At 49.9% G+C, this 11604-nt stretch overlaps 1 protein-coding gene and 1 long non-coding RNA gene across 7 annotated transcripts in view; one reads left to right on the top strand and one right to left on the bottom strand.

The window, feature by feature from the left end:
- Positions 1 to 11604, bottom strand: part of TTC28 (tetratricopeptide repeat domain 28) — a 445830-nt gene that overhangs the window by 5436 nt on the left and 428790 nt on the right. For all 6 annotated transcript variants that reach the window (XM_039504811.1, XM_039504812.1, XM_039504814.1 and 3 more), the window contains 6 exons: positions 9744 to 10464; positions 8262 to 8386; positions 6548 to 6779; positions 5990 to 6066; positions 2338 to 2467; positions 278 to 385 (listed from right to left, as the gene is read on the bottom strand). In XM_039504811.1, coding sequence (XP_039360745.1) covers positions 278 to 385; positions 2338 to 2467; positions 5990 to 6066; positions 6548 to 6779; positions 8262 to 8386; positions 9744 to 10464 — 1393 coding nt within the window. The remainder of the gene's footprint in view (positions 1 to 277; positions 386 to 2337; positions 2468 to 5989; positions 6067 to 6547; positions 6780 to 8261; positions 8387 to 9743; positions 10465 to 11604) is intronic.
- The window catches only part of LOC120386040, a 65549-nt gene that overhangs the window by 49844 nt on the left and 4101 nt on the right, over positions 1 to 11604 (top strand). The gene's annotated exons all lie outside the window — the stretch shown is intronic.

Raw genomic sequence — 11604 nt, 5'->3', positions numbered from 1 at the left:
AATGTTTGCAGTGAGTCTTATAGTCAGAGCAGTGGTGGAGAGCTAGCTGCCCTGCTTCAGGCCTGTCTAATCACACAGGGAGCTCTCTGGCAGACCACTCACAGGCTTGGAAAGTGCCACACACCCCGGTTCACGAGAGGAGCAAAAAAATTCACAGCAACTGTGTGAGATGCTTTCCTTTGTGCAAAAGATAATAATACTCCACCTCATTAGATACCATCATCCTGCAGCCATCAGCTGGAGCAGGAGCAAATAATGTCACAGCAGGTAGCCTTACCAAAAAGTGCCAGCAGGGACTGGAGAGCAAAGTGCATGGTCCTCCTATTAGCTTGTTTCCCAGTTTTCAGTATCACCTCCTCCTGCCCAACTTCACAAAGGTCAAAACCTGCAGGAGAACACAGAGCAGAAAACCATTTCTCACCCAAAGACTCAACTTGAACTGGTCCCAGTAAGTTACTGATTCTGCACATAATCCCTGTAGAGCAAACAGACATGAGGACCTTGCAGCGGCCTCACTCAGTGCTGTCTCCTCTGTGCCAATGTGCTGTAGCTGCCTGGTTAGTATTTAATATTTCTATTCCAGTAAGTGCCCACGTGTCCCACTAATGATTGGGGCCTTACTGTGCTGGGTGCTGGTCAGACACATAGGAAGACACAGTCCTTGCCCTGAGGAGCTTACCTGGGCAGGATGGAGGAAAGAAAAATAACCAAACGTGTTCTATTTTATAGATATATACACTAGCAAATGTTTTCCTGATATTTATAAACAGAGTCAGTGCTAATTGTGCCCCATGTGCCCCCTCAAGAAGTCACTGACTGGCTGATCTTTTAGAGGGATCGTAGCAGCAGTGGGTCTATGGAGAGGGCAGTGGCCTTGGGGCTTAGTGCAGGGAGGGTTCAGGGCAGTCTGGAGAAGGCATGAGAAGCTGACGCATAGAAGGATGAGGCTGGAGGGCAGATAGGAAGGCAATGACTTATCTTTGTCTTCTTTTCACTCCATTTCCCTCTAAGCAGCGGTACCCTCTCTTTGACTACCTACTTACATACCCTTGCCAGAAAACGGGGCCCAGGCAAAACTGGGCTGCTCTCAAATCAACTGGAAGTTGCCACTTGAAGTCAATAAAACCCAGGTCCTGCTGAATGAGGTGGTATTAGGGTGCAGAAAGAAAGAGACACACACACAGGGGGGAATTTTGCACCACTGCGCAATGCTGAATTTTGCAGAAATTAACATGCACACAGAATTTCCCTTCCCACACAGAAATGGACTGCAGTGCTGCTAGCCACCACTAGGGGCCACTGGACTCAGCAGAGCCCAGCTGGCACATAAAAGACATTGCCAGGGAGAGGGGAAGGGAGCTAGAGTTCCCAGCATGCCCTGAGGGAAGGAGAGGGGGGCATGCAGGAAACTCTGTGCAAGCCTGGAACCGAACATCAGGCCGTTTCGTTTCCCTCTGGATCCCTGGGCTCTGGGGAGGAGGGGGTTCGAGTGTATTGACTGAGAGGGCCCCCGCAGGTGAGCTGGGAGGGGAGTTGGGTGTATTGACTGAGAGGGCCCCTGCAGGTGGGCTCTGGGGAGGAGGGGTTCGTGTGTATTGACTGAGAGGGCCCCCGCAGGTGGGCTCTGGGGAGGAGGGGGTTCGAGTGTATTGACTGAGAGGGCCCCTGCAGGTGAGCTCGGGGGGGGGGGGAGGGAGGGAGGGTGTATTGACTGAGGGAGGGCCCCTGCAGGTGAGTTTGTGGGAGGGGGAGGGGAGTTGGGTGTATTGACTGAGGGAGGGCCCCTGCAGGTGAGCTGTGGGAGGGAGGGGGTTCAGGTGTATTGACTGAGAGGGCCCCTGCTGGTGGGCTCTGGGGGGGAGGGGTTATGGGTATCTGGCCCGCGGCTGGGCTCGGGTGTGGGGGGGAAGTGGGGCAGAGAAACAGGAACTGGGTTGTCATAAGGGTTTCTTTAACACTCTACTCCTGGAGGGATTTTTGTATGTCTGTATTGTTATAGACATACTTGCTGACAGGCATCTTGAAATAAATTACCAAAATAATTGAATCTGGCGTGATTATGTAGTGTTATTTTGACCAAATTTGCAGAATTTTTATTTTTTTTGGCGCAGAATGCCTCCAGGAGTAACACATACACACAAAGTTCTCCATGTGGCAAACACACAGGGAGAGCAATCTCCGCTCACAGTGACTGGAGAAGGATTCACTGGGCCAGGCAATGAGCATGGGCCATCATGTCCTACATACCAAATGATGTAAGCAGTGAAGGTGCTTGTGAAGTATAAGGTGTTGGATGGCCACACCAGACAGCAGCAATAAAACAAGGAAACATCTTACCTAAGGCTGCCAGAAACTCGTGGCATCCAGGAAGCCTCCAGAGCTGGACACTGATGGAGACCTGTATCGGTGCAGAGGAGAAATCCTGCTCCTTCTCTCCTGCTTGGAGTTGAACCAAGACCTGATGTAGCTGAGGATGACAGAATAAACATCAGCCCTTCCATACCAACCCATTCACCTCCTGGCTGACATTCCCAGCCAGTGGGGTCGCGCCCAATTACCACTGTCCTGGATAGTCACTAGTACACTGAGGTCAAGGTGCTGCCCAGTCCTGAGAAGAGACACCCAAAGATCACACTCTGAATAGAGGGAGTGGCCCTGGACATTCTGCTGGGAAGACTCCAGCAGGGACACGTGAACCCGTGAGGTGAGTTAGAGTGGGGCTGTTGCCAGAGAAAGGGCAGGAGGGAAGCACAGTATGAAAACTGCAGGAAGAAAGAAAAGGAGGAGGGGCTTAGTGGCTGCTCATGGCCACTCAAAGGCCATTCTGTAACTGGGCTATTTGATCGGGTGAGACGCCAAACCCAGGAACGCCCCATCTGCTCTAAACGAGACAAAGTCAGTCATGTGAAACAGCCGAAGGTTTCCCATGTTTCCAGGACCTCTAGGAAACAGTTTGTCAGCTGAGCCCAAGAGACAGGAGCACTAGGGTGAGAGCAAAGCACTTTGTTACCAAAACATGAGCTGGACGACCAAGGGGCATGTTCCCCCTCTCGCACCCCCATGGAACTGCATTCACACACATAGGGAAGGCCTGGGTGAGGAGGAGGGAGAAGGACAAAACCCCACTCCCAGCCTCACCTATACTACGCCTGCGGCACAGGCCCAACACCACAATGTCCTTTCTCCCCATTAGCAGTAAAATTAAGCAAATCCCAGGCCTAAAAACGTGATGACTATTAAACTGTAACCCAGGGAAATGGGGCTGAAGAGTTTTCCAGAGCCCAGGGCTTGCCTCTGCACACGAGTAATGTTCCCTGCTGTGTGGTACTCACCATTCCCACCATATTTTTAACAGCCTTCAGGTCGCAGATAAGAAGAGAGAAAAGGAGAGAAGGAAAGAAAGAACAAACATGGGTTATTCTGCATGATGGCGTGAGCATGGCATGAAGCCCTGTAGGGCTGAAGTAGATCATCACAAGCCAGCCCCCTCCTGCAAGAGGCACAGCAAGAGCAGGGGAGAAGGGACAATGAGGGTTGGGAGTGAAGGGACCAAACAAGCAGGAACAGGCAGCTCGAATCTGGAAGTCCCTAAGCTGTTAAAACCAGAGCTGGCACTTCCCAGGCAGCTACAACCCTGCCAGTGAGGAGATGAGTCCCATCCATCTTTTGACAGGAGGTGGAACATAAACAACCTTCCTCTAGTTTCCTTTCAGGGGCTGTTTACTGGTATTTGATGCAATCTCTACTCCCTAGCATTCCCAATGCACATGCAAATGAAGGTTATGGCCCTTATCTCCTCCATAAAAAATACACACAAGCAGCCCAGAGAGAAGGGAGCACGCTCAGTGCTTTGCTGTTCCCAGGAACACTTTCCCCTCCTCAGATACTGTAGTGAACGCAAGTCAGGGATGAAGGCAGCAAGCATCACGGCAGCCTTGAAATCCACCTCCAGAGAAGCCTCCCCCCAAAGCAGCACCACCTAGGTCCCAAGCCAAAGGGTCTTTTCAGTGTGTGTGACTTTTAGCCCTGCGGGGTGCGGGGAGAGGAGAACGGACACTGCAGAGGGGAATGTTTGTGCTGTTTCAAATGCTGGAGCTGCTCTTTTAGAATTAAACAACCTAACTGAGGAACAGAGCAACTCACACAAAGCAGCTTCACCAGAGGCATTAGTCTCTGAACACAAAGAAGACTGGATGGAGCAGTCACCCAGTAGCCAGGTCATACCGGCCTGGGCAAAGTAGAAACCATTGTCTTCTTAATGATAATGAATGCTCAGTACTTACCAACCCCCATGGAGGGAGGATCACTATCCCCATTCACAGATGGAGCAGCTAAGACACAGGTCTCAGCACCACAAGGTCATAGTGAAAATGCCATGATCTGAGCCCTGGTACCAGAGGGTGGTAACTTTGGGATGTGGCTGAAGCAAGATAGCAAGAGATGGGACCCAACCTTCCTGACCCAGTTCCTGAGCCTGACAGGGAGGCTGAGGAAGTAGCATTACAAACTGGCTGCCTTCCTCTCAGATTGTGGGGGGCAGTATGGTTCTGGGCTTTGCATTTCAAGGAGCCTGGCTTCCATCAGCCCCTGTACCCAGGCATGGTGTCTGCTTTATTTTCACATTCATGCAAAATCCTGGGCAATGCCAGGAGTCCCTAAGGGAAAGGGATGATAGAAGCATTCAGGAGAACAAGCCCTGCGCCATCTATACTACAGAGGCACAAGCTGGAGCTGGGAAGGAAATAGTGTCAATGGGCTGTGGCTGTCAATCATTCCCCTGTGGTTTTCATCGACCTGTAGGACTGGAAGGGACCTCGGGAGAATTTCTGGTGGGGATGGCTGCAACAGAGGGGAGAGCTAGGCTGAAGAAACCCAAATTTCCTGCCAGCGCTATTGCTGTCTGGGGCTTGGCCTGCACAAGAACATCTCCTCTGCTATTTGCTGCAGCAGGGGAAACAGTGAATAAATCATCCGTTAGCTGCATGCAGCCATCTGAAGTCTGCTTTTTCTTGGGTGCTTTAATTGTCTGCGGCAAGAACACAAACAGGAAGCAGTCATGTGGACATTTTTATAGAGAATGTGGGATTGTTCTCCTTTAAACTACCTGTTCCATTTACTCTGGGATTCCCTCCTAATGGCTGTCTGCACAGCCGCAGCACTGGCAGTGTGATTCCTGCACAGGGACTCTTGGCCTGACGATCCAAAGGAAGCCCTCTTAGCTAAAGTGGGAATGCTTGACAGAGAGGGCACAGGTCCCAGCTGCCCACTGAAGTATTTCTCCAGAAAACCTGATACTGGTGGTCAGGAAAAATCTGTGCAAGACACAGGGATGGTGAGCTACATGCCTGTTCACAATTCATTATGTGCCCACCTGCTGGGGCAGACAAACGGGCTGGTCTGAAGAGCACTCAGGGGATGAGGAACATGTTGAAGCATGCCAGCCATGCTGAGGGCACAATGATAGAGAGCTGGGTCGGGATGGACAGGGTGAAAGAGTAAGGAAGGCTGGGGTAATGGAGCTACAGGCAGCAGTGCATTCCCACACAACAGCGGATTTTACAAAGGCTGGAAACTTGTTTGGCAGAGCTGCGAGTTGCCCATAAGTAACAGCACAGGTCTGAGCGGCACTGGACGAATATCCTGAAGGGAACAGCCCAGTACAAGTTTTTAGGGTGATGGGCTGACTGGGACCTAATCAAGTTTTCCATCCCTCAGTGCTAGGATCCCACCTTCCTCAGCTGTACCGTACAGCACATCTGGTGTGCATGTCACATGCTCTCTGTTCTGTCACTGAGCTGAGAAGTCCAGCAGTGTGCCTGCCCGCCATGTGCCAAGGCATTCACTCACTCAAGCAGACGAGAGAGACAGTTTTTGAACTTTGGACACAAAAGCCACTCTGGTCTATTTTGCTCTGCTAGTAGCTCTGGACTCCTTTACCCTAGGAAGAAGAATTTGAGGCATGGTGCTGTAGTGTCACCACCCTACTCACCCGGTTGATAAGCTGTTCTCCAGTCTCTGAAGCAGTAATAAGTTTGCAAAGTGCCTGAAGTGCCGGGTTAGGCAAACCTGAAAAAAATCAGAAACCATAAAGTTTGTCCAAACCTGCCTCTGAATTTTCTGAGAGAAACCATCCCAAAGCAACACATGGGCCCAGCTTCCCATACTAACGAGGGCTCCTGAAAGGGGCTGTGGTTTCTACAAACAGCAAGGATTTCACAAGCTTTGCACCTGATGAGCGAACTCCCGTCTGGGAGCAGGGACAGAGGAGCAATAACGCCCTGGCTCCTCGGGCACTGGGACCAGAGGGAAATGAATGGAATCTGTGGCGGAAGCAGCCATGTTCTCACTGCAAAGCCTGCTTTAGGGCTATGCTGGGAGCAACTGGTCTTACCTCAAGTCCCATTCTGTGATTTTACTTAGTCCCTGTAAAAGCACCGAACAACATCTGAACAGTGAGATTTCCCATTCCTCCCATCCAAGAGGCAGCAGGCAGACAAGAGCCTGCTAAGGCGGATGATGCCAGAGCCCCCTGTGGCCTGTTCCTTACCTAGGAGGGACTGGATGGTGGTGCTGCATTGCTGTAGCCGTTCACCGGGGTCTGAAGTTGGGAAAAACACTGCAGCTGGAAGACCACTCGTGGGAGGGTCAAGTCGAAACCCCACAGCAGTCAGTAGTGCCTGCCAGCCTGGAATGCCACCAACTTTATTCTCCACACTCTGCTGAGAGGTGTACATGGAATTGTGCTGCCCGTTCTGGATTCGCTGCAGCGACTTCTCCACCTTCCGGGACAAAAGACTGCATTAGCTTATTCTGCAGAAAGTTTATCATTAACCCTTTCCTCGTTCTGCAGTGTCAGGAGCAGAAAGGCATCTCAGGTCAAGGGGTGGGCTAGGTGACAGACTATATGGCAATCAGCCTCAGACAGGAGTGGTCAGGGCCCTTTGGAACTAGAGACTCCACTAATTCACGTAGAGCTGTAAAACGAGAAGTCAGGCAGCCTATAGCAGCATCTTGGACGGATGGGGGCCATGGAAAACTAGACTACATGTCTGACTGGGAGGAGGAATCTGCCCATTTTCCAGCCTATCTTGAAGGGATGATTTCCCGTAAGCCAGGTGGCTGTATTTGTCCCCACAGAAACGCCGAGTTATGGTTTCTTGGGTCTGCTGCTGACTACCAGGTTATCGTGTTCCACGTGCAGACTTACCACTTGGATGGTAAATAGCAAAAATAGAACCCTCCTCCCTTTCCAGCCTGATGCAGCTGGGATCATCATCCTCAGTTGACTAATGCTGCCATTACAACATGGACATTGCCCCTAAGGAAACTAGGAGGGTCCTTTCAGAGAAAAGGTGTTACACCGATGTGAGAGGATCATATTCTAACCATCCCAGAGTTTTACCTACAGATCACATCAGTTGCAGCATTCCCTGCTCCCCAGAGCTGGTTATTGGTACCTATGGGAACACCACCATCTCGTTAAACTTCCACGTGTGCTGCTGTTCCGGGGTTAAATCCCGTGGATGTCAGTGTGGTATTTTCTGGTGAAAGCTGTCAGCTAAACAGAATGTCCTGCGTCATGCAGTATCAGGTGACAAGAAGGGAAGGACCCAAAGAGTCAGTTCTTCTGTCTAACAAACCTTGCTCTGTTCTGAACTGCAGTGTTCATCCTTGGCTCAAAGCCATCAGTCCGTAACATCTGTACAAAGAGCATGGTCACTTGGCTAGCAAGGAAGGAGACACACTACATGTCTTCATTCTCACCTCCCTACTTCTTGTCTAGATCACAGCAATTCTGTCATAGAAACAATTAACCTTAGTGACAATCTCATTTTCAAAGCACAGACCTGCTCAGCAGCATATGCAAATCAGCTGGGTCCGATGGAGGGATTTTATTTGTCATGCTAGCAAGGTGAATCTCTGCCTGGTGTCCCATTCTTCTCCCAGGGACAGGGAGTAGCTGCAGGGATGACACAGGCTGAGGGAGGAGGAGGGTTGGGGGTTTACTCCTGAAGTTATCCCCACCCATTCAACATTCAGAGACACCTGGCCACAGATGACATCATCTTCCAAAAGTTAAGAGGAGGCGTCTGCCATACTCCAAGGCAGGGACCCACATTCTGTGTCTGTATATTTCGATGGAACTTTCCAGGCTGCAGGAAGGAGCCTTGACAGCCTCTCCAAAGCAAGACTGCAAGGGTCTTATTGCCACCTCTCTGGGGCTGCAGGGGCTATTCTTATGGCAGCTCCTTCTCACTTACCAGATGTAACAAGACTCTCAGGGCATCTCGTGCTCTCTCCGGGTGCTGCAGAATCTCTGTCAGGGCCTGTCCAATTAGCGAGGAAGGGCTGTTCAGCTTCACATCACTCCCAATGAGCATGAAGCCTGCAGGATTCAGAGGAAGAGCTTCTTAATCGCCTCTTGTCCCAGAAAAACAAATACTTTGCCTCCCTCAAGCTAACAGAAATGAATAGCTCATTGCCCCTTGCTGGGTTATGTGCCTACCCATGGAGAAGGGAGAATCCAGAACAGCTGCCTGCACGCCACCCAGGCACCTAACTTCTAGGATGCTTCTTCAATGCTCTCTGCTCTCCCGCTTTATGAAATCAATACTGTTTGTGGAAAAATGTGGCAATGCAGAGACTTGCCCTAGCATGCTCCTCGTCTCCTTTACAGGAGCAGAAATCAATAAAAGCTGAACACTGCCAGCAAACAATAGAACGAACCCTGAAAACAGAGAGCTGTTCCTGTCTGGGGAAAGATGCCTGCTTTGCCCAGGCCGCTAGCTTGTGCACCATGCAAATATCAGCCTCCCCCAGTGGCAGTACAAAGAACTCTTCCTCCCGCCCCTGTACACTCGTGTCCTCAACATGGCTAGGGTCACACATCAGCTTTTGGTGGCAGGTCCACTAGTTTGCTCCACTATAATCTAACCCAAGTGTGCAGAAGACATGCACTGAATGAGACTGTCAGTTCTAGAGAAAAATGCTGCTGTCATGGGAATACTGCCAGTATTCTTACAAACTCCGGAAAAGCTTCATCTCTCTGGAATTCTGGGACGTTCTTAGGGTGGGCACTATTCCTCATAGTCTCTAGCCAAGATACAAGAAGGGTGAATAGTCTTGGTTCCTTATCTCTCATCACTGAACTATCCAGCACATTTAATTTTAAAGTGTTGAATTAAATACACATCCTCCTCAGTGGATTGCCGCACCGTTGTTACAGTGCCATTCAAGAAACACCCTCCACCCCACCATTACACTAATGGGAATCAAATCTTTCTGCTGTACTGTGCTAGACACATATCAGTAAGAATAACGCATCCTGATCTGTAATCTGTAGGGAGAAAAAGAATCTTGTCTGTTATCAGCTGGGAATCCTGGGTAATTTCCTGCCTGCATGGCCCTTAGCATATCAGGTCTTCCTAATTATTAAACCTGCCTAATGAGACAGGTGCATTTCATACGCTATAAATTATGTCAAACACATGCTCTCCCATTGTTACATTGAAGAAGGGATATTTCCCACTGGCCAGTCATTCAGCAACACTCAGAGCAGAATCAGGTCTGATACACAGCTTCTGGCCGCTGTAAGGGCACAGAGTGTTACTCATGCACTCTGCTGCTAGCACAGCTCCTTGCTCAACACAAACACAAACACAAACAAACTGGTGTAAATGTCTCTCCTACAAACTCTTTCCTGTTTATTATGAGAACAGCCCCAAGAAGCGGATTCCTCCTACCTGCCCAGTTGGATGGATGGGAGAACTGCTTGCTGCTCTGCACCGTTTTCATGGCCTCTCCGATGGCTGCGCTGGCTTTCATTCCATTAAGGAGGGAGGCATAGAAGGCGTGCACAAACATTTTGGAAGCGGCAACAGGAACAGGCCAGAGTGACACCAGGACACACTGAGCCCCAGCAGCCAGGAATGCCCGTGTCAAGCCAACGACCCCATCAGCAGTGACTTTGCTGTTGGACTCTTGGTAGGAGCCAAGAAACACTAATTTGACAGGAAGCCGCAGATCCAGAACGTCGGCTGCTGTGAGCAGAAACTCCTGGAGAGGAGGGCAGTCTGAGATACTCTCCACATCACTGGCATCATCTTGCATCCGGAGGGATTCTGGAATTGTGTAGGGATTCCCAAAGGAGCTCTTGCTATTGGCTGGGTTGCTATCAGCATTGGGCGTTAGGACCAAGGCAGCCAGCTTCCAGGAAACATGGGTTGCAAAATGGACACACTCTGCCTGAGTGAGTGCGCTCATGACCCTCTCTTTCGTTGCCACGTTGCCAACCAGAGGCTGGCAGCCAAGTAATTCAGATACCATATAGGCCTCCTCTTCTGCAGAGGGCATAGGCCCCCAAAGCCATCTGTCCATCACTGCTGCAGGGAGTTTGGGATTTCCTATGACAGCTGCCATTGAGGTAGAACTGGAATAAGCAGGAGCATTCTTCTTCATAAGGGACTAGAGAGAGAGAGAGAAAATAGGGGTCAAAGAACTGTCTGTTGTAGCCGTGGCCTTGCAAGCATCCTGCCTCCCCACAGGAATGTCTGGGGTGGCCGGGGCTCTGTAACAGCGAGATGGTTTTATCATTAGAACAATGCCTTGCATTTCTTTAGCCTCTTCCATCCAAGCTGTACTCCTTTACATACCGGCTCCGTTCGGAGGCAGGTGTGAAAGTAGAATGAATTATATTGTAAAAATAAGAATGGATTAAAGAAATGTTGTATGTACCTTTAAGCAGAAATAAGAAATGCTGAAATACAGGTGCCAGGAAAAGAAACATTGGGCATAAACAATGGTGCTAATGGCGAAACATTAACAGAAGATCAGTAATAGTAAGGAAATAAGATATGCATGTCTAGCCCAGGTAAACGTATCAGATTCTGCTTCCTTTGTTATCTTGTTAAGTTCTCGCCCTTTTAAATGTATAAATAAGATAGTTTGTGTCTTGCATGGTGCTCACATTATCTGGGTGTTATTAGCAGAGCGCTGTGCTAATAAAACAGAGTAGTCTGACAAACTGTGAGTCCTGAGTCTAACTTTGACACAGGGCAGGATTACTACTTCCTTTTCGGGGCAGAGGAAATGGATCCACAGAAAAGGGAAGTGACTTATCCAAGGTCACACTGGAGGTTTATGGCAGAGCCAGCAATATTAACTAAATCTCAACTTCCAGCCTTGTGCTGTAACCACAAGCCCATGCCTCCTCCTCAGTCCAGTCACTCTGTACAGCACCCCAGTAGTTTAATTATCTAGTCTGGCATTGGTGAGCTCTGGAAACGGGGATTCCACAGGATGAAAAGGTCACTTACCTGGTGCAGTAATTGGAGTTCTTAAAGATTTGTGTAGTGTGGGTGCTCCATGTCATGATATGCACACGTCTATGTGCTCTTGTTTGGAGATTTTCATCAGCAGTGTCAGTGGGGGTCCATGCCTGTGCCCTAGATACCCTTGTGCCCCGATCCGAGGGGAGAGAGGGAGGGGTGGACCTGCCACCACTCCCAATCCTTCTCAAGCATGGAAGTAGAAAGAGTCAGACTCCAAGGCGGGGAGGGGGGGCATCCATAGGGACACACATGTCAAAGAACTCCCACTGCTATA

This window comes from Mauremys reevesii, linkage group 18 (genome assembly GCF_016161935.1).
Source record: "Mauremys reevesii isolate NIE-2019 linkage group 18, ASM1616193v1, whole genome shotgun sequence".
NCBI classification, from domain to species: domain Eukaryota; kingdom Metazoa; phylum Chordata; order Testudines; family Geoemydidae; genus Mauremys; species Mauremys reevesii.
Note: the sequence above shows the minus strand (reverse complement) of the source record. Positions and strands in the feature narration are given on the sequence as shown.